General features: G+C 46.2%; 2 protein-coding genes across 6 annotated transcripts in view; both read left to right on the forward strand.

Moving 5' to 3' along the window:
* ARIH1 (ariadne RBR E3 ubiquitin protein ligase 1) overlaps positions 1–5,709 on the forward strand; it is a 96,195-nt gene extending 90,486 nt beyond the window's left edge. For both annotated transcript variants that reach the window (XM_075897554.1, XM_075897555.1), the window contains exons 13-14: positions 249–361; positions 4,188–5,709. In XM_075897554.1, coding sequence (XP_075753669.1) covers positions 249–361; positions 4,188–4,272 — 198 coding nt within the window. In that variant the 3' untranslated portion in view covers positions 4,273–5,709. The remainder of the gene's footprint in view (positions 1–248; positions 362–4,187) is intronic.
* Positions 5,710–9,190: 3,481 nt separating this feature from the next.
* BBS4 (Bardet-Biedl syndrome 4) overlaps positions 9,191–22,800 on the forward strand; it is a 48,998-nt gene continuing 35,388 nt past the window's right edge. Inside the window, exons 1-2 of one of the 4 annotated variants that reach the window (XM_075897556.1) lie at positions 9,191–9,621; positions 17,409–17,460. In XM_075897556.1, coding sequence (XP_075753671.1) covers positions 17,424–17,460 — 37 coding nt within the window. In that variant the 5' untranslated portion in view covers positions 9,191–9,621; positions 17,409–17,423. The other 3 variants (XM_014573151.3, XM_006122183.4, XM_006122184.4) reach the window with 3 other exon arrangements.

The raw sequence follows: 22,800 nt of genomic DNA on the forward strand, positions 1-22,800 counted from the left end.
CTCAGGTGCCATAGGGCTACTTGCTGTTTTTAAAGTTAAGACCAACATGGCTGCCCCTCTGAGGCTTTAGTAACTTCTGGTTCAGTTGTGAAATGAATTCTCCTCCTTCTCTGTCCCAGTCTGCAGAGAGGAACACGCTGAAGTGTTATCCAACAGACCTGCCCCATCTGCTTCTCATTTCAGTCAGAATGCTTAGGTGGTGTGAGGAAGTGTCTGTACAAAAACTGGCCCACTTTTTGTTTTTGCAGAATAACCAAGCAGACTTAGAAAATGCTACAGAGGTGCTTTCTGGGTACCTGGAGCGAGATATTTCCCAAGATTCGCTGCAAGACATCAAGCAGAAAGTACAAGATAAGTACAGGTACACTTGGACTGAGCGTCTGTCCGACATGGCACCGTCCCTCTGTAGGTCACTTTTGGGATGGCAGGGAACAGCCTGTGGAAAGCGCCTGTGAGACAGCCTGGTTCTCCTAGACCCGAGGTGGCCAACCCATTCTGGGCAAAAAGCCAAGATAGCAGTGGATCCAGCATGAAGAGATGGGGACAAAGTTATCGAGCCCCTTCTCCCCCAAAAAGGATTGCCCCTTTAAAAGGACCCCCTGGTTGCATGGGGGGGGAGGGGAAGCAGCTCTAAAACAACAACAACAAAAAAAGGCTCTGCCTGTTTAAGAAACTGCATTTAAATGTGTTTTGAGGCTTTTTGGCCACAGCAGGCTCCTGCTGCCATCTTTATTTCTGCAGCTTTCGTGGCTGCGCTGGAGAGCTCTCCTGCCCAGGTCAGCACAGGGAGCTGGGAGGAGAGGGCCGTTTTTGGGTCGCGGGGGTGGCTTTCGAGCCACGGGGTGGGCCGTGAACCGCCCTGGGGGGTGGGCCTCGGGTTGGCCACAGCTGCCCCAAACCTTACCCCTTCAGACACACACTCATTGTTGGCCTTCTACCCTGTTTCCTGATCAGCAACCAATCTCCAGTCTGCTTAGTCCAGCAGGAGCAGGCAGATCTCCAGCGCACCCAAACCAATCAAGTATTAGCAGTTCTGGGTTGCTAGTGAGGACAGACTGCCAGCACCCTTGGGCAACCGAGGCTAGTGAGTGGGCCTTCATCTCAGTAGGCTGCAGGATTGTCATAGCTAAGGTGGTCTCCTGGGACAGGGTCGTTTTGCTACTGCGCTTGCGTCCCTAGAATTTGCATGCTGTGACGATTGGCTCTGGCAGCTGTGTCAATGCGCTTCAGTGTAGTGTGCAGCTGGCACACACCTCGCTTTGTGTACTCTTCGTCACGTTAGTAATACCGGGAAGAAAAATACTACACGGACAGAAACCAGCGCAGTCTGGCAGCTCTGCACATGAGCAGCAGTAAACAATGTCTCACGGGCTGCACACAGAACCCCAGTGGGCCTCAGGCAGGCCACAGATTTCCCACCACTGGTTCATAGCATAGTCACTTAGCCCTCTTGGGGCAAATCAGACTGCTGTGGTCCTGGAGGGAAGTTCCCAGCAGGGCTCTCAGCACTGTTAACTCCTCTTGTACTGAGCAGTGGCGGGAAACATTCAGCCTGGCCCTAGTGTACGTAAGGCTCCTCGGGAAAGTGCAGTTGCTGCAGGAAGGGGACTGAAAGAGACCAAGGGAGGTTCTCATGGAGCGAAGGGAGAAGTTGATTTAATGTTTTACAATAAATTTGCCCAGAGACGAGTAACCAAAATGTTTTTGTAGTTTGGTAGCTGGGCTCCATTGCATCTTTGCCCTGATTGTAAGCTAACCAATGGAAAGGCTGTAGTGAGAGAGCATCATGCAAGAAATGAGGGAGGGTCACGTGCTCCTTCACCGCTGCCTCAGAGATGGGGCTTAGGAAGCACATCCCACTGCTCCTCAGAGTCCTTGGGGAGTGCTCGGACGATATGGAAAATTACTGTGGCCGTAGAAGGGTTTCAGTTCTGAGGCATCAGGCCAGAGTTACTAAATGTCTGTTATGTCTAGCAGGAAAATCAAACCACTTCTCAAGTAAAATGAGCTCTTTTGACTGAGAAGTTTCTCTTGTGAATATAAACACAAGTGGTCGTATGATAGAGGTACTGCCCACTCTGGTAATGGCTGGCAGCCATACTAAACTGGAACATTCCTGTTAGACTGCAGTTTGGAGGATTTTGTAACTTGTTCATTTTAACTTAACTGGCGTTAAGCTGTGATTTTTTGGCTCTGATGCAGTTGATCTTAATATTGGATGTCTGTTTTAGGCAGTTGATAACAGCATAAGACAAATTAAACATGGCCTAGATTGCCTGGAAATGCAGCATTCGAACCTGCCTTGGTATTTCTGTGGCCTTTCAGGCATGCACAGGTCCTTGGTTAACCAGTCTCCTGCTACCTTAATTATGCAGTGCTACAGAATTCTTTGGGAAATTCTAGTCAACGTTCACTTTGCTTGTTCAGCTCTAGCTGGCTTTGGCCTGTCAGCTTGTGATGCCCATGACATTGCTGGAAAACAGGAGTTAGAAAACCCCAGCAAAATAACTGAGGATTGGAAAGCAATTACTGTGCATGTTCCATTTATTGCATGTTCTATGAAATCAATGGGACTTTGTGCTATGATTTACATTGCAACAGCTGATACCAGTGGGAAGAACTGGAATAGTTCATTGAAATAAATCTGTCAGCTGGATCAGAGCTGAATGTTAGTGTGAAGGGTGTAACTTAAAGCAAGACTGTTGTGAGGGCAGGCAGCCACTCTTCCCCTCTTGTTCCTAGATATGGTAGTGTTTGGAGTCCAGGCTTGCTGGCTGTTTGAAGATTCCTGCAGATTTATGGAGACAACTTCCCCTCTCTGCTGACATGCATTTTGCCTTAGCTAGGCTGAGGGGTGGTTTGGTTTTGCAGAGCAGACATGGTACACAGCTGCAACACTGACAGAGAAATATGCCTGGAAGCTGAATTTGCTGCCCTGGTCACATGCCTCTTACCCCTGGTGGGACCCTTAACTCATGAGTTGGTCCCTAAATTGTAGCTTCTCATATTACAGCTCAACATTTCCATGCAGCTGAATGGCCTTGGCTCAGCTAACGGCTTTTCTGCTGGTGGTATCCACCTGTGCTGCCAAGCTGCCTTGATTAGCTTTGGAATCAGTGGCATGGCCATGCCTGCTGGACAAGGAAGCAATTAATGGAGGAAAGTTTTTTGTCCCTAACATGCAAGTGGGAGGGAGTGAGAGGCAGACTTTGGCATAGCCAGTCAACAGGGATTATCTCCAGCAGTGTGTCAGTAAGTAGCAGTAAAGGGATAGTGGAGACTTGCTTCCCTGTTTATAATCTCCACTAAAAACCTTAATATTTTAAAAATTCTCTCATCTTTCTAGTTGGCAACTGCACCTGAAATGAACATGGCTTCCCTTGATTCATTGCCTTGCCCCAGTGTCAGTGACATGGATAGGGAGTGGACCTAGTTCTGGGATCAGTGTTAATTGCTTCAGCAGAGAAATCTTGTTTTGAATGTGCAAATTAGAGAGGCTTTTTAGGATGTAGTGGGCAAACTTTGCAGCCTTGGTCCCGCTAGGCCAGTGGTTCCCAAACTTTTCAGCATCACGCCCCCATTTCTGATTTTATATATACACAGACACAGGGCAGCAAACTTGATGGGGAGAGGGGGGACTGGGTTGCCTCATGCCCGCCCTAGAATTTCTTCATCTCCCCCCCCCCCAGTTTGGGAACCCATGCGCTAGGCTAATCAACCATTGCTTTGTCTTCATTGCTTCCAGCTTGACTATTTTGTGTTGAACAAAATTGGACCCAGTCCCTATTTGTGTCATATTGACTTGACTGTCAGCTCAAGGTAGTCCAGTGGCCAGGACACCACACACTGAGAGTCAGCAGAACTTGGTTTCTGTTTCCAGCTCTGATGCTAACCCATACTGTGCCCGTAGGTATGTCACAGACGCTCCATGCGTTCATGTTTCAGCTTGTAAAATAGGGAAAATGTTGAGGTAGCTTTGCGAAGGACTTCGGTTTCTGCAGGTCAAAGCCTTGCGTAGCGTGTTTTTAGTGTGTCCCTCAGACATGCCACACAATATAATCTTTTTCAAGGTAGGTTGAATTTTGGGTGTGCAAAACATGGCATTCACTTGCATATATAGTGGCTACAAACCAGCAGGCATTCTGTTCCTAACCAGCATCTCGATGTGCTTTTCCCCTGTTCTGTAGATACTGCGAGAGTCGACGAAGAGTTTTGTTGCAGCATGTGCATGAAGGCTATGAGAAGGACCTGTGGGAGTACATTGAGGACTGAGACTGGCCCTGCATAAAACGAACTCTGAAAACTTTACCATCTAGAGTGCTCATGCAATTAAAACAAAACACACACAAAAAGAGGCACTACGCCTATTACACCGCTGGGTCTGTAGTAATGGGATTCTGTTTTGCTAACAGAAAATTTAAGTAAATTATATTGTAATAAAAAAGGTAGATAAACCATTGTACAACAGTATTCTAGGCGGCCAATAAGAGTGTGACAGATGCACTAAAAAAACCCTCCAACTTTAACTTGTAACGTAGCTTCATTCTCCAAGCCGACTCCTTTTTTCTTTTCTTTTTTTCCTGTGTGTAGTACAGATGAAATTTAAACCAGTTTCTTGACACCGCTTTTCATGTCCAAACCAGCCATTTTGATGTACTTTGGTAAGGGGTTCTCCCTCTCCCTCCTCCTCCTCACACACCCAAGTTCATGAATGAATGTTGATTGGCTCATTGTAAAGATGATTCTCGGGAAGGGGAGGAGGGGGGTACATAGCAAGGAAAAAACTTTGTATATGACTTTTAAAACAAAAGAGGACAACAGTATTTTTCAAAATTGTATATAGCGCATATGCATGGACAAAGAGCAAGCGTGGCACGTGTTTGCATAATGTTTAATTACAAAAAATATTTATTCTTTAAAAATCTTCAAGATTATGTCTATTTGCTGTGCATTTTCTTTGGGTTTGCTTTTTTTAGCCCGGGGATTGGGGTGGGGGAAGTGTGTGCTGGTGCAGTGACTCTTTTGAAGGCTTTTACGTGAGAAGTCAAGTTTCTCCTCTTCCTGCATCGTTGATTCCCTGGCCTCCATGGTTTGTGTCCATTGCTGGCAACGGAACTGTCCCCTCCTAAGGCAAACCGATTAACTTGGTGTGCGTTTCATTAGAGACGAATGCATGTTGCCATTCAGGATGCTTTGTCTTTTTCACCCAGAATGTTATCTGCCCAAATCAAACCTAGCTATTCCCATGCCACCAGGACCTGGGCTCTGAACCTGGCTAAGAATCAAACCTATAAGAAGTGTGTTAGGAATTTTTCGTTTGATGGAGGAAAAGGGGGGTACTCGCTGACCACTTCTCAAAGAGCATTGAAAGAGTTTAACTGTGGATCTCCTCCCCTTTCCCGTTTGGTATCAAATGGAACATTCCTTGCTGGTTTGAGTTTCACTTACGTTATTACAAATGGTGACGTTAAAAAGGAAGATGGTGGAATTGTCTGTTTGTTTTGGGCTCAGTTATTGGGCAAACTATCCTGGCAAATATTAAACACTCCATCTAGTGCAGTAGCAATTGAAATCATTGGGATATTTTTTCAATTAAAAGGGTTAAGAGTTCTAGCTACTGCGTCCATTTTTATTATTTCTGTAACAAGAGCTATGTTGAAGTACACAATTGGTGGTGGTTTTATTAAATTGACTTCTGTATAGGAATCCCTTCTGTGGTATTTTTCACCAGGCCATTGTCCTTAAAAGCTTGCTGACAACCTACCAAGTTCAGGGGGCAGGAATAAAGGGGGAGCTGAGGCAGTCTAGAGAGAGGTTCCCAATATGAAACACCAGTCTGTCATTTCCTTCAGCTCTCTTGCGCCTCTTGAAGATGCTGCTGAATTCAGACATCTACAGGTTAGCTTTGCGCTCCCACTCTTGCTGTGCGTCACCTTTCCCAACGGCTTGTTTGCCTCAAGCCCTCATGCAGGACTGCCGTGAAGCAGAATGAACGCATGCACCCCACTCACCAACTTGTGTCCTGTGCACATCTCTTTAGACAGCTGCTGTGGGGGGAATTAATGTGAGGGTGTGTCTGTCTGAAGAACTCTGTTCTAATAGCCTGGGCGCCCCACAACAGAGACATCACCAAAGAACATCAGGCCTCACTTCTCATTTAAAGAGTCCTATCATTGCAGCACTCTAGCTCTTGAAAATATATTCCCTTAAATGTAAATGTGAATCAAAATGCTTCCTAAAATGGCATCTCTGCCTGGAGCTAGCAGTGATGTGTGGGTGGGAGTCCCCTGAAGTGTTCCACAGTTAGCTGTTTAAATGTCCAGTGGTTCCCTCCCCTGAGAACTGAAACCCAATGTACATGCAATTTCAGCTCCTAACATGAAGGGACATATTGTGTTTTTAAATCGTGAGCTGTATAGACCTTATCAACTGATTAAAACTGCCATCTCCCATGTTGTGTTTAAGTTGTGCATGGGCCACCTGTCTCTGATTATTTACTTGCTGACTCTTTATCCCAGCTCTTGTACTCTAATTCTCCATACTTATTGAGAATTATCCTTTTCAGTAGTGCCAGCTGCAGAATCTCTTGCTGAGTGTGAGACTGTTTGATCATTCACGTAAGTTGGCAGGCCCTTCCCTTAAGGGCAAATATTTGTGGTTAGGAGGTATGGACTGGCTGTTTGATAGCAATATGCAAAATACTGAATGGGCCTCAGTAACTTGCTCTGGGGCTAACTCTGTGACAAGGCCCCACCAATAGAAGGCAAATCCGAACAGCTTGTCTTCAGAACCCTACAGTCCCTGTAGCTCACTGTGGCTCTGGTGATATAGGGATCAATGACTGCCTGGTGTTTAGCTCCTTTTAGTATGACCACAGTATTGAAGTTAAGAGTGAAGTAAATCCTCAGCCACAAAACACACACATGCTCTATCCTCAGCTTTTGGCTGACGGGGCCCTATTCAGCACTTGGGGGATGGTATGACAATCAGACTGGCGGGTTGATGGATCCATGACTCCTACCTTCCAATTTTCCATCCGGAGAGCACCTCGTACTGTGGAAATAATTGTTCTTAGGTAATTTCATTGTAACTGCTGGAATGTTGCCATGTTAAGGTTAGAGGGAGAGAAAGCATTCCTAATGCTAATAAACATTTATTTTGTTAATTTTATTAGTTATTTTTGTGTTTGTCATAAATTGCTAAGGTATGTTGATTGGTGGTTTGATTAGGAGGATCTGTTCATAGCTTGTCTGTCTAAAATAGTGACCATGACATCACAGGACGTATAGGTCTGGATTTTTCTTAGTGGCCACTTGGATTCTGATGTCAGTCTCATGGCCGAGTGGTCAGGATGATAGTTTCTTAATGTCCATATGTTATAAATGAGCTGCCAAGCCCTCCCGGTGAGAGAGGTGGTGACTGCTCGTAAAAGCCGTAGTACCAGTCTCTTCTTGAAATGTGTGCATAGGGAAAGAGGAATGTGTATGTCAGAGTGGGGTAGCTTCCTCCACTAACTACCCAGTCATTATAGAAATGAGCCTTTATAGGTTCCAGCAGTCCATGAGCAGAGGCAAAGCTTGGAGCTGATTAGCCCTTCTGATGACTGTCTGCAACCAGATGTCAAAAGGCATCCAAAGAGCCAAGGAATTTATGCTACAGATTTCAAGAATAATACTGTTTTGGCTCTCCATCCAAAGCTGCAGTTCTTGTATTTACACAAAAACGCCACGGTCTGGGTATCTTCCTCCCTTCTTATGGACTGATACTCTGATTCTTCAGTTGTAGCTACTTTACTTGGCATGGGGAAAGAATAGTACAATGACTTGTGAGTTTGAAAGAAGACATACAGTTAGATAAGGGAATGAGATTACAGGTGCTTAAAGTAATAACAGCTTTGGGGCAGGATCAAATAAAAAACCCTTTCATCCTAAATATTTTAAATGGGGGGAGGGGGGAGAACTGAATATTCAATGTCATCGCTTAGGAGTCTTAAGTTCTCATTGCCCTAGTTTGTTGAAAACAGTGTCAAGTTCCCTGTATGTGTTTGTGAAATACTGTTTATTTAAAAGTCCCACTTTCTGTAAACTCCAAAGTATGAGAGCAGTGAACTCACTTCTTCCATGCCATCACCTCTCCTCTCTCTCAGCAAATCGTAAGTATACTGAAGCTGTTTAAACATGCTTGCTGGGATCATTTAACTTTTAACACTGCCACAAGAGCCACCCTGACCCCACTCTCCACAGGATTTTGATTTTAATCACGTTTATTTTTATCTCTGTCCAAGTCTTGCTAGTAAAGGCACATTTGAAAAAGTGACAAGCACATTTTTAATGGTCTAGTTTAATACTTAATTTCAGCTACTCTTTCTTCCTAATTGAGCCTGGGTCCTCAAAGGGATTTAACTGAGCATGCTCAGCACTTAAGTACCTAACCGGCTCTGGCCCTTAGTGTCAACCTTTTTAAGGGCAAGCCCAGATCTAGCTCAAATATAAATAACCTTGCTCTGCTCCCCCTGCTCCTTTTCCTCAGGCTGGGGCAGAGGGTTGGGGTGTTGGATTAAGGAATGCCGAGTGCGAAGGGCTCGGGGCTGCTCTTGGGCCAGGGCGCGGGGCTGCCGAGGGGTTCCGGCAGGGTGTGGGGTGCAGGAGGTGGTCCGTGACTGGGGTAGGAGTGTGGGAGGCGGCTTCAGCTGGCTCGTGCTGACCGCGGGGTTCGTGGGGGTGGTGCAGTGGGGCCTCTGGCGCATTCCCATAAGCAACCGGCACGCTCCAGCCCAGTCCTGTTATATCTCCGCGCCCAGCCCAGCCAGCAGGAGGCTCCCAGGGGCAGAGACGAGCAGCGGGGGGAGGGGCTGTTGAAGTGACAGACTCTTACTCGTCTCCTTCCTCCCTTTCTCCCCTCCCCCCCCCGTGGGGCCAGACCCGGGGCGGGGGAGCCCACCCCCCGGGACGGGCCTGTGCCTCGGGCTAGCTGCGGGGAGGGGGCAGCCTCCGCGGACAACCGGAGTGGCGCTGCTACGAGCGGTTTGAAACCCAGCCCTCGAGCAGGCGGGGGGGGGGGGGCGGCTGCTGCCGTTGCCATGACAATGCCTCCGCGGCTCCGCCTCCCAAGGGGCGTGTCTGTGCGGCGGCTCCTAACGCCTGGACCAAGCGCGGCCGGCTCCGCCCTGGGCAGCTTGCATGGGGGGAGGGGGGCAGTATGAGCGGGTCGGGGTCTACTGTGACGTCACAGTCCCGCGCTTCCGCAGCCCCCTCCCTCTGCTGGCCGTCGCGCTCAGGGTACGTCACGCGCCCCGGGCTGGCCTGGGCCCATTGACGTCACCGAGTCCCTAGAGCCTGGGAGGTGGGGGGCTCCGCGTCGCTCCGCGCGCTCCTAGGCAGCCGGACCTAGTAGGGGACGTTGCTATGGCAACCAGCCGTCGGGCTTCGCGATTGGCTGGACACAGCCAGAAGGCCCCCGGCCGGCATCGCCCCTAGACGTCAGTGCGAGGCTCTTTCCGGCGGGCGCGGTGGTTGTCGGTCCTATGGCCCGCCCCTCTCTATGGGTCCGCTCAGCTGGTAACCAGGGAAACGGACAACTTCCGACGCCGAGCAGGCCTGTGGCGGAGCGCTGGCGGAGCCGGTGAGAGGGGGCGGGGCTGGGGATACCGCGCCAGACCCCGCCCGCGCGGCCTCGTTGCGAGTTCAGTATCTGGGGGGGGGGGCAGTGAGGGGCCCTCCCCAGGGGTGGGGGTCGCTCTGGTGGGCCCGGGCGGTGCCGCCTAGTGCTGCTGCCTGAGCCCTGCACGGGCGCTGGCGCCGCCCCCCGCCCCGAGATCCGTGCCCAGCCCCCCGGAAACGGCCCCGGCGGCAGCTGGGATCTCGGTGTCGCTCCACTCGGAGTTGGGTGCGAGGCTGGGGGCGCGGAACGCGAGCTCCTGGGCCTGGGGCGTGGCGGCGGGAGAACGCCGCCCGAAGACGCGCTCCGCACGTGGTGGGTCGGATCCCTGGCAGCGGGAAACACGGTTCAAGGGACTCGCGCGTGTTTCAGAGACGCTATTCAAGGTACAAGAGCAACTGTCCCACGGCCCAGGGGAGATGAGAAGGTTGAGAGGAGAGCGCCCTGGTTTAACTAGGAGAGCTGGGATGAGCTATACCTCTACAAGGACCCCACAAAAAGAGGAAACTAGCTTACCTTACAAAGAAGGAATCTAACCCCTCCCCCCCACAGGTATGTAGGGACAAAATTAGATAGGCCAAGGCTCAAAATGAGTTCAGATTAACTAGAGCATGGGTTCCCAAACTGGGTGTGTGTGCCCCCCTGGGGGGAGGCTTAAGAAATTCTGGGGGTGGGGGGTGCACAAGGTGACCCAGCCCACCTGTCAATGCCCCCATTGCCCCCCAAATTTCAATTTTTTTTTTGCTCAACAAGATTTGCTGCTATTTTGGGGGGGGGGGAGTGAGGGTTTCTCAAAAATCAAAAAGGGGGTGTGATGCCAAAAATTTTGGGAACCACTGAATTAGAGGAAGTCTATGCAGCAATGAGAAGACAGCAGCAATGACAGTGGCCAAAGCACTGGTTAGCACACTGTGCACAGTGCTGAAGGGCTGGCCAATGGGAGGCCGTGCCCCTTCTTGGAGCTGGCCCCCCCACACCTTGCCTAGGGACCCAACAATTCTGTAGCCCTCTTCTCATCCCCAGCTAGAGACATAAAGAATAACAAGAAAACATTCATTCTACAAATATGTTAGAAGCAAGAGGAAGACCAAAGACAGGGTAGTGAATCAATGAAAGGGGAAAATAGTAACCATAAATGTGCAAATGGCAGAGGTGCTTAATGACATCTTTGTTTCACTTTTCACCAAGAAAGTTGGTGGCTGTTGGATACCTAACGTAATGAATGCTGGTGAAAATGAGAAGGTTCAGAAGTTAAAATAGATTCAGATTAATAATTGTTTAGTCAAGTTAAATGTCTTCAGGTCACCAGGGCCTGCTGAAATGTACCCTAAAATTCTCAGTGAGCTGACTGAGAAGTTATCTGGGTCTATTAGTTTGCTTTATAACTGACTGCACTGCATTCTCAGGCTGGGCTCTGACAGTCAAACTGGTCTTATTCTGGTTCACACAGTTTCAAAGAGGCAAAATGTCATCCTTGGGTGTTTTAACAGGAGTGTTGTATGTACAATGCAGGAGGAAATTGTTCCAGCGGACATGGCATCGTTGAAGAGTATTGTGTCCAGTTTTGGACACTGGTCTTTAAGAATGCTGTGAGCGTCCAGGGGAGAGCTTACCTACATGATTAGAGGTTTAGAAAAATTGACCTATGAGGAAAGGTTGACAGAATTGAGCATATTTAGTCTACAAAAGAGAAGGCTGAGGAAGGACATAACAATCTTCAACTATGTAAAAGATTGTTTGCAGAAACCATGATCAGATGTTTTCCATATCCACTGAGGGTAGGACAAGAAGTAATCAGCTTAGTTTGCAACAAAGGAGATTAAGGTTCGGTATTAGGAGAAACTTTCTAGCTATAAGTGGAAATAAGGACTGGAACAGGTCATGTAGGGTGGTTGTAGATTCCTCGTCACTGGAGGTTTTCAAGAATGAGTTAGATAAACAGCTGTCAGGGATGGGTCTAGGATTACGTTATCCTGCCTCAGTTCAGAGGGCTGCACTAGATGGCTTCTTGAGATCCTTTCCAGCCCTAAATTTCTGTGATGATAAGTCACTTAATAATTCTGATAATGATGAGTGATATAGAACAGAATCCAGTTTGCTCACTCAGGGCGGTCAGGCTAATACAAATAAAATGCAGTCACTAGAATGAGCAGGTTCTGAATACCCCCAAGGGATATTGGTGGAGAAAGATACTGGTCGCTAGAGTAGTACTTTGCTGTAACAGTGGGTTTGTAAGGAGAGCATCTGACCCCTGCTTCCTTTCAGAAATAGAGTGAACCACTGGTGTCAAATGTTATGAACATTTTGGTACCCCCAGCTGCGGAGTTTGGCAAGTAACAGCTCTCAGTGAATTCATCCCAAGATCAATTTGTTTTCAGATGAAAATCAATTTAATTTTGACAGACAAATTGTTTAATTGCTGCATTTCAGCTTGGCATGGCACATCTGGTAAAAGGATTATGCCCTGAAAGCCTGTGTGTGACCTACTTTTATTTAAATCACTTGAGCATGGTGTTAAGAATTTTTCAGTTTGGCATTAGGCTGAAACTATTGACAGTTTGATCTGTGAAAAGTATAATGTAAAATCTTATCACAAAGCAGCATCCTTCTTCAAAGTTTAAATATTGCTTCACTCCTTGTGCTAGATCTGTGGTCCCAGATGTGTGTACTGGGTTAAAAACAACACTGCAGTTTTTGTGGACAGTAATACAAGTTGCACCTCCCCAAAACAGCACTCTCTGGTCTGGCAACATCCGTGGTCCAGCAGTACCACGGATGTTCCTGGACCAGGGAGCCTGGATCCAGAAGGGCCAGCGGTAGGGGGCAGGGATTCCAGCCCTTGGCAGCCTGCGGCACTGAGGAGCCAGAACTGGAGCTGCCAGCAGCCCACAGCAGCATGAGGCCAAGGCCTCCAGCAGCCCAACCGGAGCTAAAGCCTGTGACCTGGCAGCCCCAGGACAGAGGACCACTGGCAGCAGAGACAGCAGCGAGGTTGGGTGGAAGTCAGAGGCAGCCTGGCCTGGGCAAGGGGCTGACGGCATCCCAGCTGGGACTGGTGGTGGTAGGGGCCGGAGTCGGGGCCTGCTAGGGTGGAAGTGGAGCTGGGGGCACTGAGGGGTAGTGAGCTAGGGAGCTGTTGGCAAGGGGGCTTCCACTGCTATGGCAAACTCCCTTGTTCAGGACCTGTCAGGTCAGGAGAGTGCCAGACCAGGGAGGGCCATCCTGTATTTATAGTGTAATAGGCATTCAACCTCACTCTTACTTTCAACAGGGGCAAGGGTTTTCTTTTTCATCTAGAGAGTTTTCCTGTGCCTTGCTGCCCAGCAGGTAGTCCACTTCTGTCCTCCTCTGCTGGCAGTATAATCATCATATGTTTTCATCGTATGTTTTAATCATTGGAGACCTGAAAGAGATTTATGAACTGATTAAAACAGAAATGTAATCACCATAATTAGTCCCCTCACTGAATCTAAGACTTAGTCTGTCAACCATGCTCTAAGGGAGGTGGAAAAGGTCTCTTAATAGTACCTGACAAGCCTGGTGCATCCTGGGAGCTCTGAGTTTCTATTACCTCACAGGGGCTGTAAAGCGTCAGCAGCGTTGCCTATTCTCCACTGCATTGCTTCCTGTGCCACAGGGAAGAATGGCCATAGTCCAGTCTAAATGAATTGGCTCTTCCAATAAGCGTGCTGAAGCCCAGGGATGTATCCGTCTTGGTTGGAATCAGCCAGTGTTATGTGGTATGGCTAATTCTGTGCAGTGACATCTGGGGGGAGTAATATGAAATATTAACATAAGATTCAGACATGTTAAGCGTTGTCTCCCAGACTAATAGAGAATATACTGTAGGGAATGATCTTGTAGTGGGTCCTGGGAAGTGGCAGGGCATGGCACAGTAGATCACTTTCTTCACCCTCCTTTTGGAGTCTATAAGAAAATGCCCAATAGGAAAGAGTGGCACATGGATTTTGTCACATGTCTGAGCTATGGAAATGAAAGGAGTTGCTAGTTCAGGCGGGGGGAGGCGAGGCTGTTTTTCTTCTTTTATATCCATACTTCTGCTTCACTCTTTTCTGAGTCCCCGATTAACAATTTGTAGACCTGGCCAAGACACATGTGATTATAGAAAATGTTCACAGCGAGGCACTGGCATGCCACAGGGAGATTTTCAAAAGACCTGCCACGTCCTCCATTGTTGTAAGTGGCAAGAATTAGTCCTAAGTTGAGGCCTAGTCCACACTTTCAAGTAACATCAATGCACAGATTTTAAGCAATATGGCTGTGAGCATGTCCAGATTTATTTCCAAAACTGGACTCAAGCTGACACTGGCTGAGTGGGTTAGGACAAAGAATTACTAGCTGTCCAGGTGGTATGAATCTTAGAAGGCTACGCATTCTGTTAATTCTTGCCTTCAAACTGCATGTTACACACCTATTTGGAGAAGCAGACTTTTTCAAATAGTATTATAATTTGATTTCTACCAAAAGGCTGGTGGATGCCAGGCACTGTAGGGGAGGGAGGGAGGATGTGTGATCTCAGCCCTGGTTTGAAGTGTATGGCAGCTGTTCTTCCAGAGTTGTTCAAAAAGCCATGTGAGAATGAAGAAGAGTCAGTCATCAACTGAAAATGTCTGTCATCAACTGAAGTTGGTCCAGTAATTTATTAACTCACCCACCTTGTCTCTTTAATAACCAACACGGCTATAACAATACTTCAGAATGCATCAACTTTAAGAAAAGTATTTCTCCCCCCCCCCCCCCCCCATGGCTATATCTTGAGAATCACTTGATCATATGGTTCCCAAATTCAGTCACTAACAGAACCCTGAGACCTCATGAGACACAATCAACTTCATGTATCAGAGGGGTAGCCGTGTTAGTCTGAATCTGCAAAAGCGACGAGGAGTCCTGTGGCACCTTATAGACTAACTTTTTGCCCACGAAAGCTTATGCTCCTACACTTCAGTTAGTCTATAAGGTGCCACAGGACTCCTCGTCGCTTAATCAACTTCACAGCAATCAAAGTCACCAGGCAGGTTATAGAGATCCTAGGATAGAGCTTTAAATTAGGGATGTAAGCGACTAGCCGACAAACATAAGCTTATTGGATAGTTGACTAGTGGTGCGACTAGTTGCTTCCCCCCCTTGATGCCTCTATCAGAGGCAGCAAGTGAGGAGAGCAGGAGTTGATGCTGGGGGGGAGCCTGCTTAAAAGCTGGTTCCCCCCAGCACTGTTTCTGCGGGGGGCAGGGGAGGTAGAGGCATGGGGGAGATGGCGCGAGCAGGGACTGAAACAGTCTCCACTTGTTCTGCTTCTGCTGCGATTCTGCTTTTGAAATGTACAAGAGCCCCCAGCTTACGAACAGGTTGTGTTCCAAGAGTTCATTTGTAAGTCGGTTGTTTGGAACTTGGGCCATAGAAATAATGTTATACATGGTGGTTGTACATGTCAAAAGCTCAGGCGCTGCAGGAGACACGGGGCCAGTGGGGAATCCTCGGCTGGTCCCAGTTCCCTGTAGGGCTTCTTTTTTGAAAAGTATGAGAGCCTCACTGGGCCTCTTGTACATTTCAGAGGCTCAGGCGCTGCAGGGAGGCAGGGCTCTTGTTACAGTTCAAAGGCGGAGGCGCCCTTCTAGACTAACTAATCAAATAGTGGATGGCATTTCCATTGACTATTCAATTAATCTAAATTTAACAACCCTACTTTAAACAGAAGGCTGGTCTTTAACTTTGACTCTTGGTGCTGTATGAGATGGAATAGACTCTAGCTCAGTTGTATTGGCTTGTAGTCACACCTAACTGGTTACTAAAAACACAGTTCTGATCCTCACTGCACACAGGAAGTGATCTATTCAGTGTTTTGAGAGTAGAAACCTACTTTGAGTCACTCCTGCTTTTTTTTGTCTAAAGGCTGTTTCCCTTTTGTGAATGCCTGCCTTAACTTCCTAAGCACCTGTTTTGGCTTCATGCAGGGAGCCATATGTCAAAACAATAAAAAGAGTTAGATGATCTTTGTTAGAATAATTCTTTCCTCTTTGTTGTCAACATGTCAGGTGTGTTACAAGCAGCAGTTCTACTTCTGCTCGAGATGTTGGTGTGTAGGGAAATAAATGCTGATATACTGTCTTGTGTGCAGGGCTCTGGCATTTCTGAAGCACTTACCATTTGGCACAGTCAGAGGAGGAAGTCTGGGCTAGGTGTCTCTTTGATCTGTCCCAGTGCATTGCTGTGATCCTAGTGTATATTCTCTCAACATAGAAAAGATCTCATCTTCACTACAGCTCAGCAGTTTCACAACTAGCTTGTGGAGTGGGAGTGGAAGTCTTACTGGTCAGGGATGCTAAGAATGTATCCTCTGTCTGCCAGTGCCAAGAATAGAAAAGGGGTTACTAGATCACCTCACCCTGCACAACAGATCTGACATGTCCTCATTCAGAAAAGGTGTCATGCTAGGGTACAAGAATGAGACCACCCTATTGCAGCACCAGACCTTACCAGTGATGTATTCAAATGCCGTTATCAAATGCTTCTCAGAATTGGTTAGGTCTCCTTTCCTTCGGGCCCAGTCCTGCAAACCCATGCTCATCCACGCAGTTCCTGCAAGTTCCATGGGATTACTCACTACTACAGAGAACCTTCCTTTCTCTTTTCCGAACAAGCTAGGCTGACATAGCTGTGGTGCACAGGACTCTGAACAATTCACTCCTCTGAGCACTGCAGTTAAATGCACCTGACCCCCTGTGTAGACATGGCTAGGCCAATGGAAGAATTTTGCCTCACTAACCAATTTAGACCCACAGTGGTGTAATTAGCTTTGTAGGTAGCGGTTGTTCTCGTGTAATGGGCTTCTGTCTTTCCCTCTTTGATTTTAAAGAGCTTTTTATATGGTTGTATTTTCAATAAGCAAAATGTACCACATGTAATTCTCACTACCCCAAACTTTATAAACGTAGGTGCACTAACTAAATTGATCAGTCTAAGCGGGGCAGCTGTGTTAGTCTGAATCAGCAAAAACAACAAAGAGCCTTGTGGCACCTTGGGGTACGTCTACACTTGCATCCTACTTCGAACTAGGGATGCAAATGTAGGCAACCAAAATTGCTAATGAAGCAGGGATTTAAATATCCCACGCTTCATTAGCATGATCGCCGGCAGGTTACTCCCCAGAACAGCTGTTTTGAAAGTGAAAGTGCCTGTCGGGATGTGTTAGTTCGAACCAAACCCCTTGGTTCGAACTAATGTTACTCCTCAAAAAATGAGAAACCAAGGGGTTTGGTTCAAACTAACGCGTCCCGGCGTGCACTTTCACTTTCAGAACATCTGTTCAGCGGAGTAATGCACCAGGGAGATCATGCTAATGAAGCGCGGGATATTTAAATCCCCGCTTCATTAGCAATTTCGGTTGCCTACATTTGCATCTCTAGTTTGAACTAGGGTACAAGTGTAGACGTACCTTTAGAGACTAGCCAATTTATTTGGGCATAAGCTTTCGTGGGTTTGGTAAAACTCTTTTTTTTTTTTAATGAAAGCTGATGCCCAAATAAATCTGTTAGGCTCAGAGGTGCCACAGGACGCCTCATGGTTTTAACTAAATTGATGTTAGCCAACTGGTACAGTTGATTCTTTAGCAGAGATGCTGCTATTTTTGCTTTGTGCTTTGACATTTGGCAGTTGTCCTTTTGGGAAGTTTTGTGGGGGAATTCCCTGAAGACACCTTGCCATATTAACACTGTTCTTTTGTATCATTTCAGGCTTCCCCCTTCCCGATGGCTACAGAACTTCAAAAACCCCGCCCAAGGAAAGGTTTGTTTAAGGATGTGCTTACAATAGTATTATAGGCAGTCCCCAGCTTTCAAACAGGTTGTGTTCCAAAAGTTTATTTGTAAGTCAGTTGTTTGGAACTTGGACCATAGAAATAATGTTATACATGGTGGTTAAATTTCCAGGCTAGCCCACAAATGCCTATTCAATGGGGCTGTCAATTGACCTGTGTTAATGCCTCCGATTAACACAGGACAGGATTAATGTGTTAAAAAAATTGATGCGTTAATCGCAGACATTAATGCTGCACTCCCTCTTTGAAGTGCCGCTCCAGCACTTCAAAGGGGCAGCGCAGGCAGAGCCGGGGATCAGATGGGATACAGTAGGGGGCTTCAGGCTGGGGCCTGGGAATCTGGGGAGTGGGAAGGGCTCAAGGCAGGAGGTGCGGAAGGAACTGCGGGGTCTGAGTGGGAGTTAGGGTGGGAGGGGCTTGTGACCTGAGGCAGGGAGTTGGGGTGTGGGAAGGGCTGGGGTGCTAGGTGCAGGCTCTGACCAGAAGGCACTTTCTCTTGGTGGCTCTCAGCCAGCAGCCCACTAGGACCCTTGGACAGGCTCCCTGCCTGCCACAGCCCCACTTGCTGCTCAAAGAATCCAGCTGCTGCCGCCAGATGAATCTCTGCGCTGTGCGTCCTATGGGGAAGAGGTCTACTAATACCTTCTGAAAGTAGTATTGTGTGCTGGGAACTCAGGGAGCCTGGGTTCCATTCTCATCTCTGTTACTGGCTTGCTGTGGGACCTTTGGTGCAGCCTTTCTGTGCCTCAGTTTCCCCTATCTGTAAAATGAGGTCTCCCTTTTGAATCAATTTATGAAAAGTTCAACATAAGACCTAATTATTAGTATTTATTAATTATGCTGAGTTGAGATCCGAAGATTGGCTTTGTGCTAGGTAGAAATCTGCTATTAAACTTCCTTTCCTGACTGTGAATCACATTTGTGGAACAATTTAAAAATTGGTTATAAATTAGCTACTTTTACATACGGTGTGCATGGGACTTGGTCCTAGATAATGCTGCATAGAATACTGTTACCACGGGGCATTAGATCCAGCGACTTCTCCCTGCTGGTGTTGTAATGGGTTTCTCATTTTGATGCAAAATGGAAAGTTTGCCCCGTCTTTGCAAATGTGTGTTACAAGACAGGAGCAGTAAGAAACTTGGAGCCATCATCTTCCAACCTGCTTTTAGATCCCTTTTAATGAAAGATTTACCAAAAGCATTGTGTTTTGAATTATCTACCTGTCAGAGCTAACCTGTCCCATGGGTCTTTGATAGCAGAAGACTTGAAGGTTGAGATTAAACCGTATCTCTTTTACACACCGTTCAATCTAAAGTGGAAGTGATCAGCATTCTGTGAGGCCTGACCGAAATTAGCCCCCCAAGATCAAATTTGTAAACCATGCATCATACTATTACACCCGTTATTCTGGAACAAGGGGCCGCGGAATTCAAGCTCTAGTCCTGCTTTTCATGAGGAATAACTCTTATTTCCAAACTTGTAAGTCCGAAATAATGTTGGTGTGGATGCTCCAGTGCTGCTAATTCGAACTTATTGGCCTTTGGGAAGCCTCCCGCAGCTCCCCAGAATGCTTCCTGGGGCTCTGAGTCCGAGGGAAGGCATCCATGTTACCAGAGCCTGCCTCAGACCACATTCAGTTCTTCCTCGTCGTGAATATGTGGAATGTCAAATTTGTAAGATTGGGTGGCCAGAAGTCAAACTTGGTAAATTTGGACTAATCTCCTAGTATAGACATGGCCTGAGAGTATAAATGGTCTGGAGCAGGTTGTGGGGTTGGGGTGTTCTGCAGGAATCAGGTTAGAAATCCATAACTCTTGCCACCAGTCTCTTTAGAATTAGAATTCATCTGCAAATTTGACAACACCAGTTCAGGATTAAACAAAGACTGTGAATGGCTAGCCAAGTACAAGAGCAGTTTCTCCTCTCTTGGTGTTCACACCTCCACATCAGCTGCTAGAAGTGGGCCTCACCCTCCCTGCCTGAATTAACCTTGTTATCTCTAGCCTGCATATTTATACCTCCCTCTGGAAATTTCCACCACATGCATCTGACAAAGTGGGTCTTTGCCCACGAAAGCTTATGCTCCAATACGTCTGTTAGTCTGTAAGGTGCCACAGGACTCCTTGTCACTTTTGCAGTCTCTTTAGAGTTAGTGAGCACTTCAGAGCAGTGCTCTGTGACAACCATTATTCGGGAACTGACATGGTAGTAGTTAAAACCATTCATTATTTTGTCCTTTATCCCCTGTGGGGTGAGTTGCTCTGAAAATCAATTCCTTTGTTGCCACATCAAGATACATTACTCTCTGTGTTATTTATTTTCTCAAGTAAATGGTGGTAGAATAAAGGGAGCCCTGCACCTTGAATCTGGATGGAGTTAATATCAGCCTGCTGAGATGGGATTTTAATCTCCCTGCTGCATTTTAAATTAATCAGATATTTTCTAAAATGCTTTCCTGGTTTTGAATTGAAATAGACAGGCTCCCATCTTTCAAATTTCCTTTCCTCAAGCACTCCAATCAAATCATTTGACAGTAACTGATAATACTATATTGGAGAAGCCACTTTTCCCAGTGTGTATTGTTGATCTTATGGAACATAACTCCAGTTTATTTCCTTTTGTCATGGAAAAGGTTATTTAGAAAAGAAAGTTTGGGCTCTGCTGTTAGTCTAGTCATGGCTGATAGGTTTCTGGAGTAACTTTAAATACATTTTGAGACCTACAACAACGCTTGACGCACCCTCTGGCTCATATATCAATGGCAGTTTAGAGTAGGATAGAAAAGCTTTAAATGGGAGCCTGAATGTTTCCAAATGCAGTAGATACAGTATATGCCCAGTAATGTTACAATGAATATGGAGCACACACTTGATTATGAAGAAGCAGCTTGTTGGGTAGATTCACTCCTTGAGCTGTGCTTACTCAAAATGGACTCGTGGAGATCATTTTCTAAGTGACTAACTTCTCTTGTGGATTGTGAGGGTAGCAGTGGATATAAAAGCTGAAGTGTTCCCTCAATTCCTAGCCCTTCTGATAGTTTGTGGAACTGTGTGTTAGTGGTTAGAGCAGAGGATTTGTTTTTGTTGTCTGATTTCCTGTCACCTTGAGCAAATTACTTCACCTCTCATTTCCCCATCTACTGAATGGGTCTGAGATTGAATTTCCAGGGCTCGACAAATCCGCTTATCTACTCGCCATGGACGAGTAGATTTCAGCCGGTCGCCCCTTTCACTGGCGGTTCGCGCACGCACAGTGTGGGTCTTGCACATGCGCAGTGCGGTGCTGGCGAGTGGTTGAGCCCTGTGAATTACCACACACAGTTGAGGTAGGGGTTTCACTGATGTTAGCAAAGCACGTTGACACTGTAGATTAAGGTTAATATATGACAACTAAGTCCTGTGCAATTGATGCTAAAAGAGGAACATAGTAGTGCAGGGTGGAGGCAGCTTGTACAGACATTGTAGCGTAGGAGAGTTTCACTCTGATCTGATGCAGTCACATCTAGTAAGGTGGACATTTATACCACGATCATCACAGCTAGAATCCTCAATTTAGGGCGCTCTCGGCATTCTTTTTTCACGAGGATGCCAATCCAATTAAAAAAAAAAAAGCACCCAAAAATGTAGAGAGAGAAATAACTATATTAAGTCTTTAGATTCAGGGAAACTGATAATTCCTAGATTATTTAGCATCCTTAACTAACATTAAGGGGTTTGCAAATGTCACATGTAGGGACCTGATATTCATTAAGTCTCCGCTTCAGGAAAACAATAACCATAGGCTAACCTCTGCTAAATGGCTTTGCTGTAAATTGGAGCCTAATTTTATTTATATGCTTTGGGCATTGGTTTGTCACAACAATGTTTCTTTAGAATAAACTATGTATCTGGATATCTTAAGTCCTGTGAATTATCATTAGATAAATTTTGCTTCTGTTGTATACAGCTAGTCAGAACACCTGATAGAGCCATCAGTGCTGTATCTGAAATTCATTCTGTCTCAATGAATTCTCCATTACTGAGACAAAGCAAGTTACTTCATTGTGTTTAAAAGAATCAATGAAACAGGTTTATCAGAGGTCAACACACCAGGATTCAATGTTCTAACAATGTAATAATACAGGATAGTAGGAGCTAACTATTGCAGATAACATTTAACGGGAATATAGGCAGCATGTAATGTAAAAAAGTCTTAAAGCTGTAATTTTAATCGACTTGTATGCTAATTGGTACTGTAACATTCCCTATGAATGGCTTAAAACTTTTACTTTTACAGCATGCAGAGATCTGATTCACACGTTTCCACAACTAGTGTTAACATCTTAGAATATAATTTGTTTTTTAGACTTGGGTGTTGAAATAGTCTCAAGCAATTTGTTGTTTTTGTGCAGCTAAATTGTCTGTCAGCATTTAACACACAGCTATCTTGATAGTTCACTGTATTTTGGACTTGCAGAGAACTGGTCTTTGAAGGAGAAGAAATAGTTTGATTATATATATATAAAAAATATGAAATCATACTTGCCAATTTGACAAAACACAGAAGCCCCACATTCTCTAGTATTGCCCCTGTGCAATAGCCAGGGATGTACACTTGCAGATAAATAATGGAACTCAAAATACACACTTTCATTAACTAAAAGTTGTGAAAGTAATAGCTTAGCTTGTGCAGAAATTGACATGTGTCTGAAGTTTATGATCTGTACTTGGGATGCACCTGACTTTCTCTCCAGGTACTCCCCATGCTGGCAGATCAACAGATGGGAATCTCTTCTGCTTTTGGAAATGTGCTAAAGGATCAAACATGGTGAATATCATTAACAGTTTAGTACCTGGATAACTTGATTTTGTGCATTGCAGAGCTTATCATTTCTGAACTCCTAATACTTTCAAATTAATATAAATCCATTAATTGAGTCAAATTCAAAGCTGCCTTTGAAGTTCTGAGAGTGACTCTGCTTGAAAACTCCAGATAAAAACCACCACTCTGAATTAAGTTCATGGTTTTAAAGCATGCTAAACAGACAAGAACTTAGAAGAAATATCAGAAAGAAATGCCACAGCAAAACAGAGGATCTTGGGGTAGGCAATAAGAACTCGGGAGACCTGGGTTCAGTTCCTGGCTCTGCCATTGGCCTGGTCACATGATTGGCTCTGCCATTGGACAAGTCACATTTTTGTTCTGTGCCTCAGTTTCCCCATCAGTAACGTGGAGATCATGATACTGACCACCTTTTGAAAGGTACCTTGAGAGTTGGTGATGAAAAGTGCTCTACAAGAGCTCACTATTGGCATCATCCAGATTAC

Source organism: Pelodiscus sinensis, chromosome 14, assembly GCF_049634645.1.
Source record: "Pelodiscus sinensis isolate JC-2024 chromosome 14, ASM4963464v1, whole genome shotgun sequence".
Taxonomy (NCBI): domain Eukaryota; kingdom Metazoa; phylum Chordata; order Testudines; family Trionychidae; genus Pelodiscus; species Pelodiscus sinensis.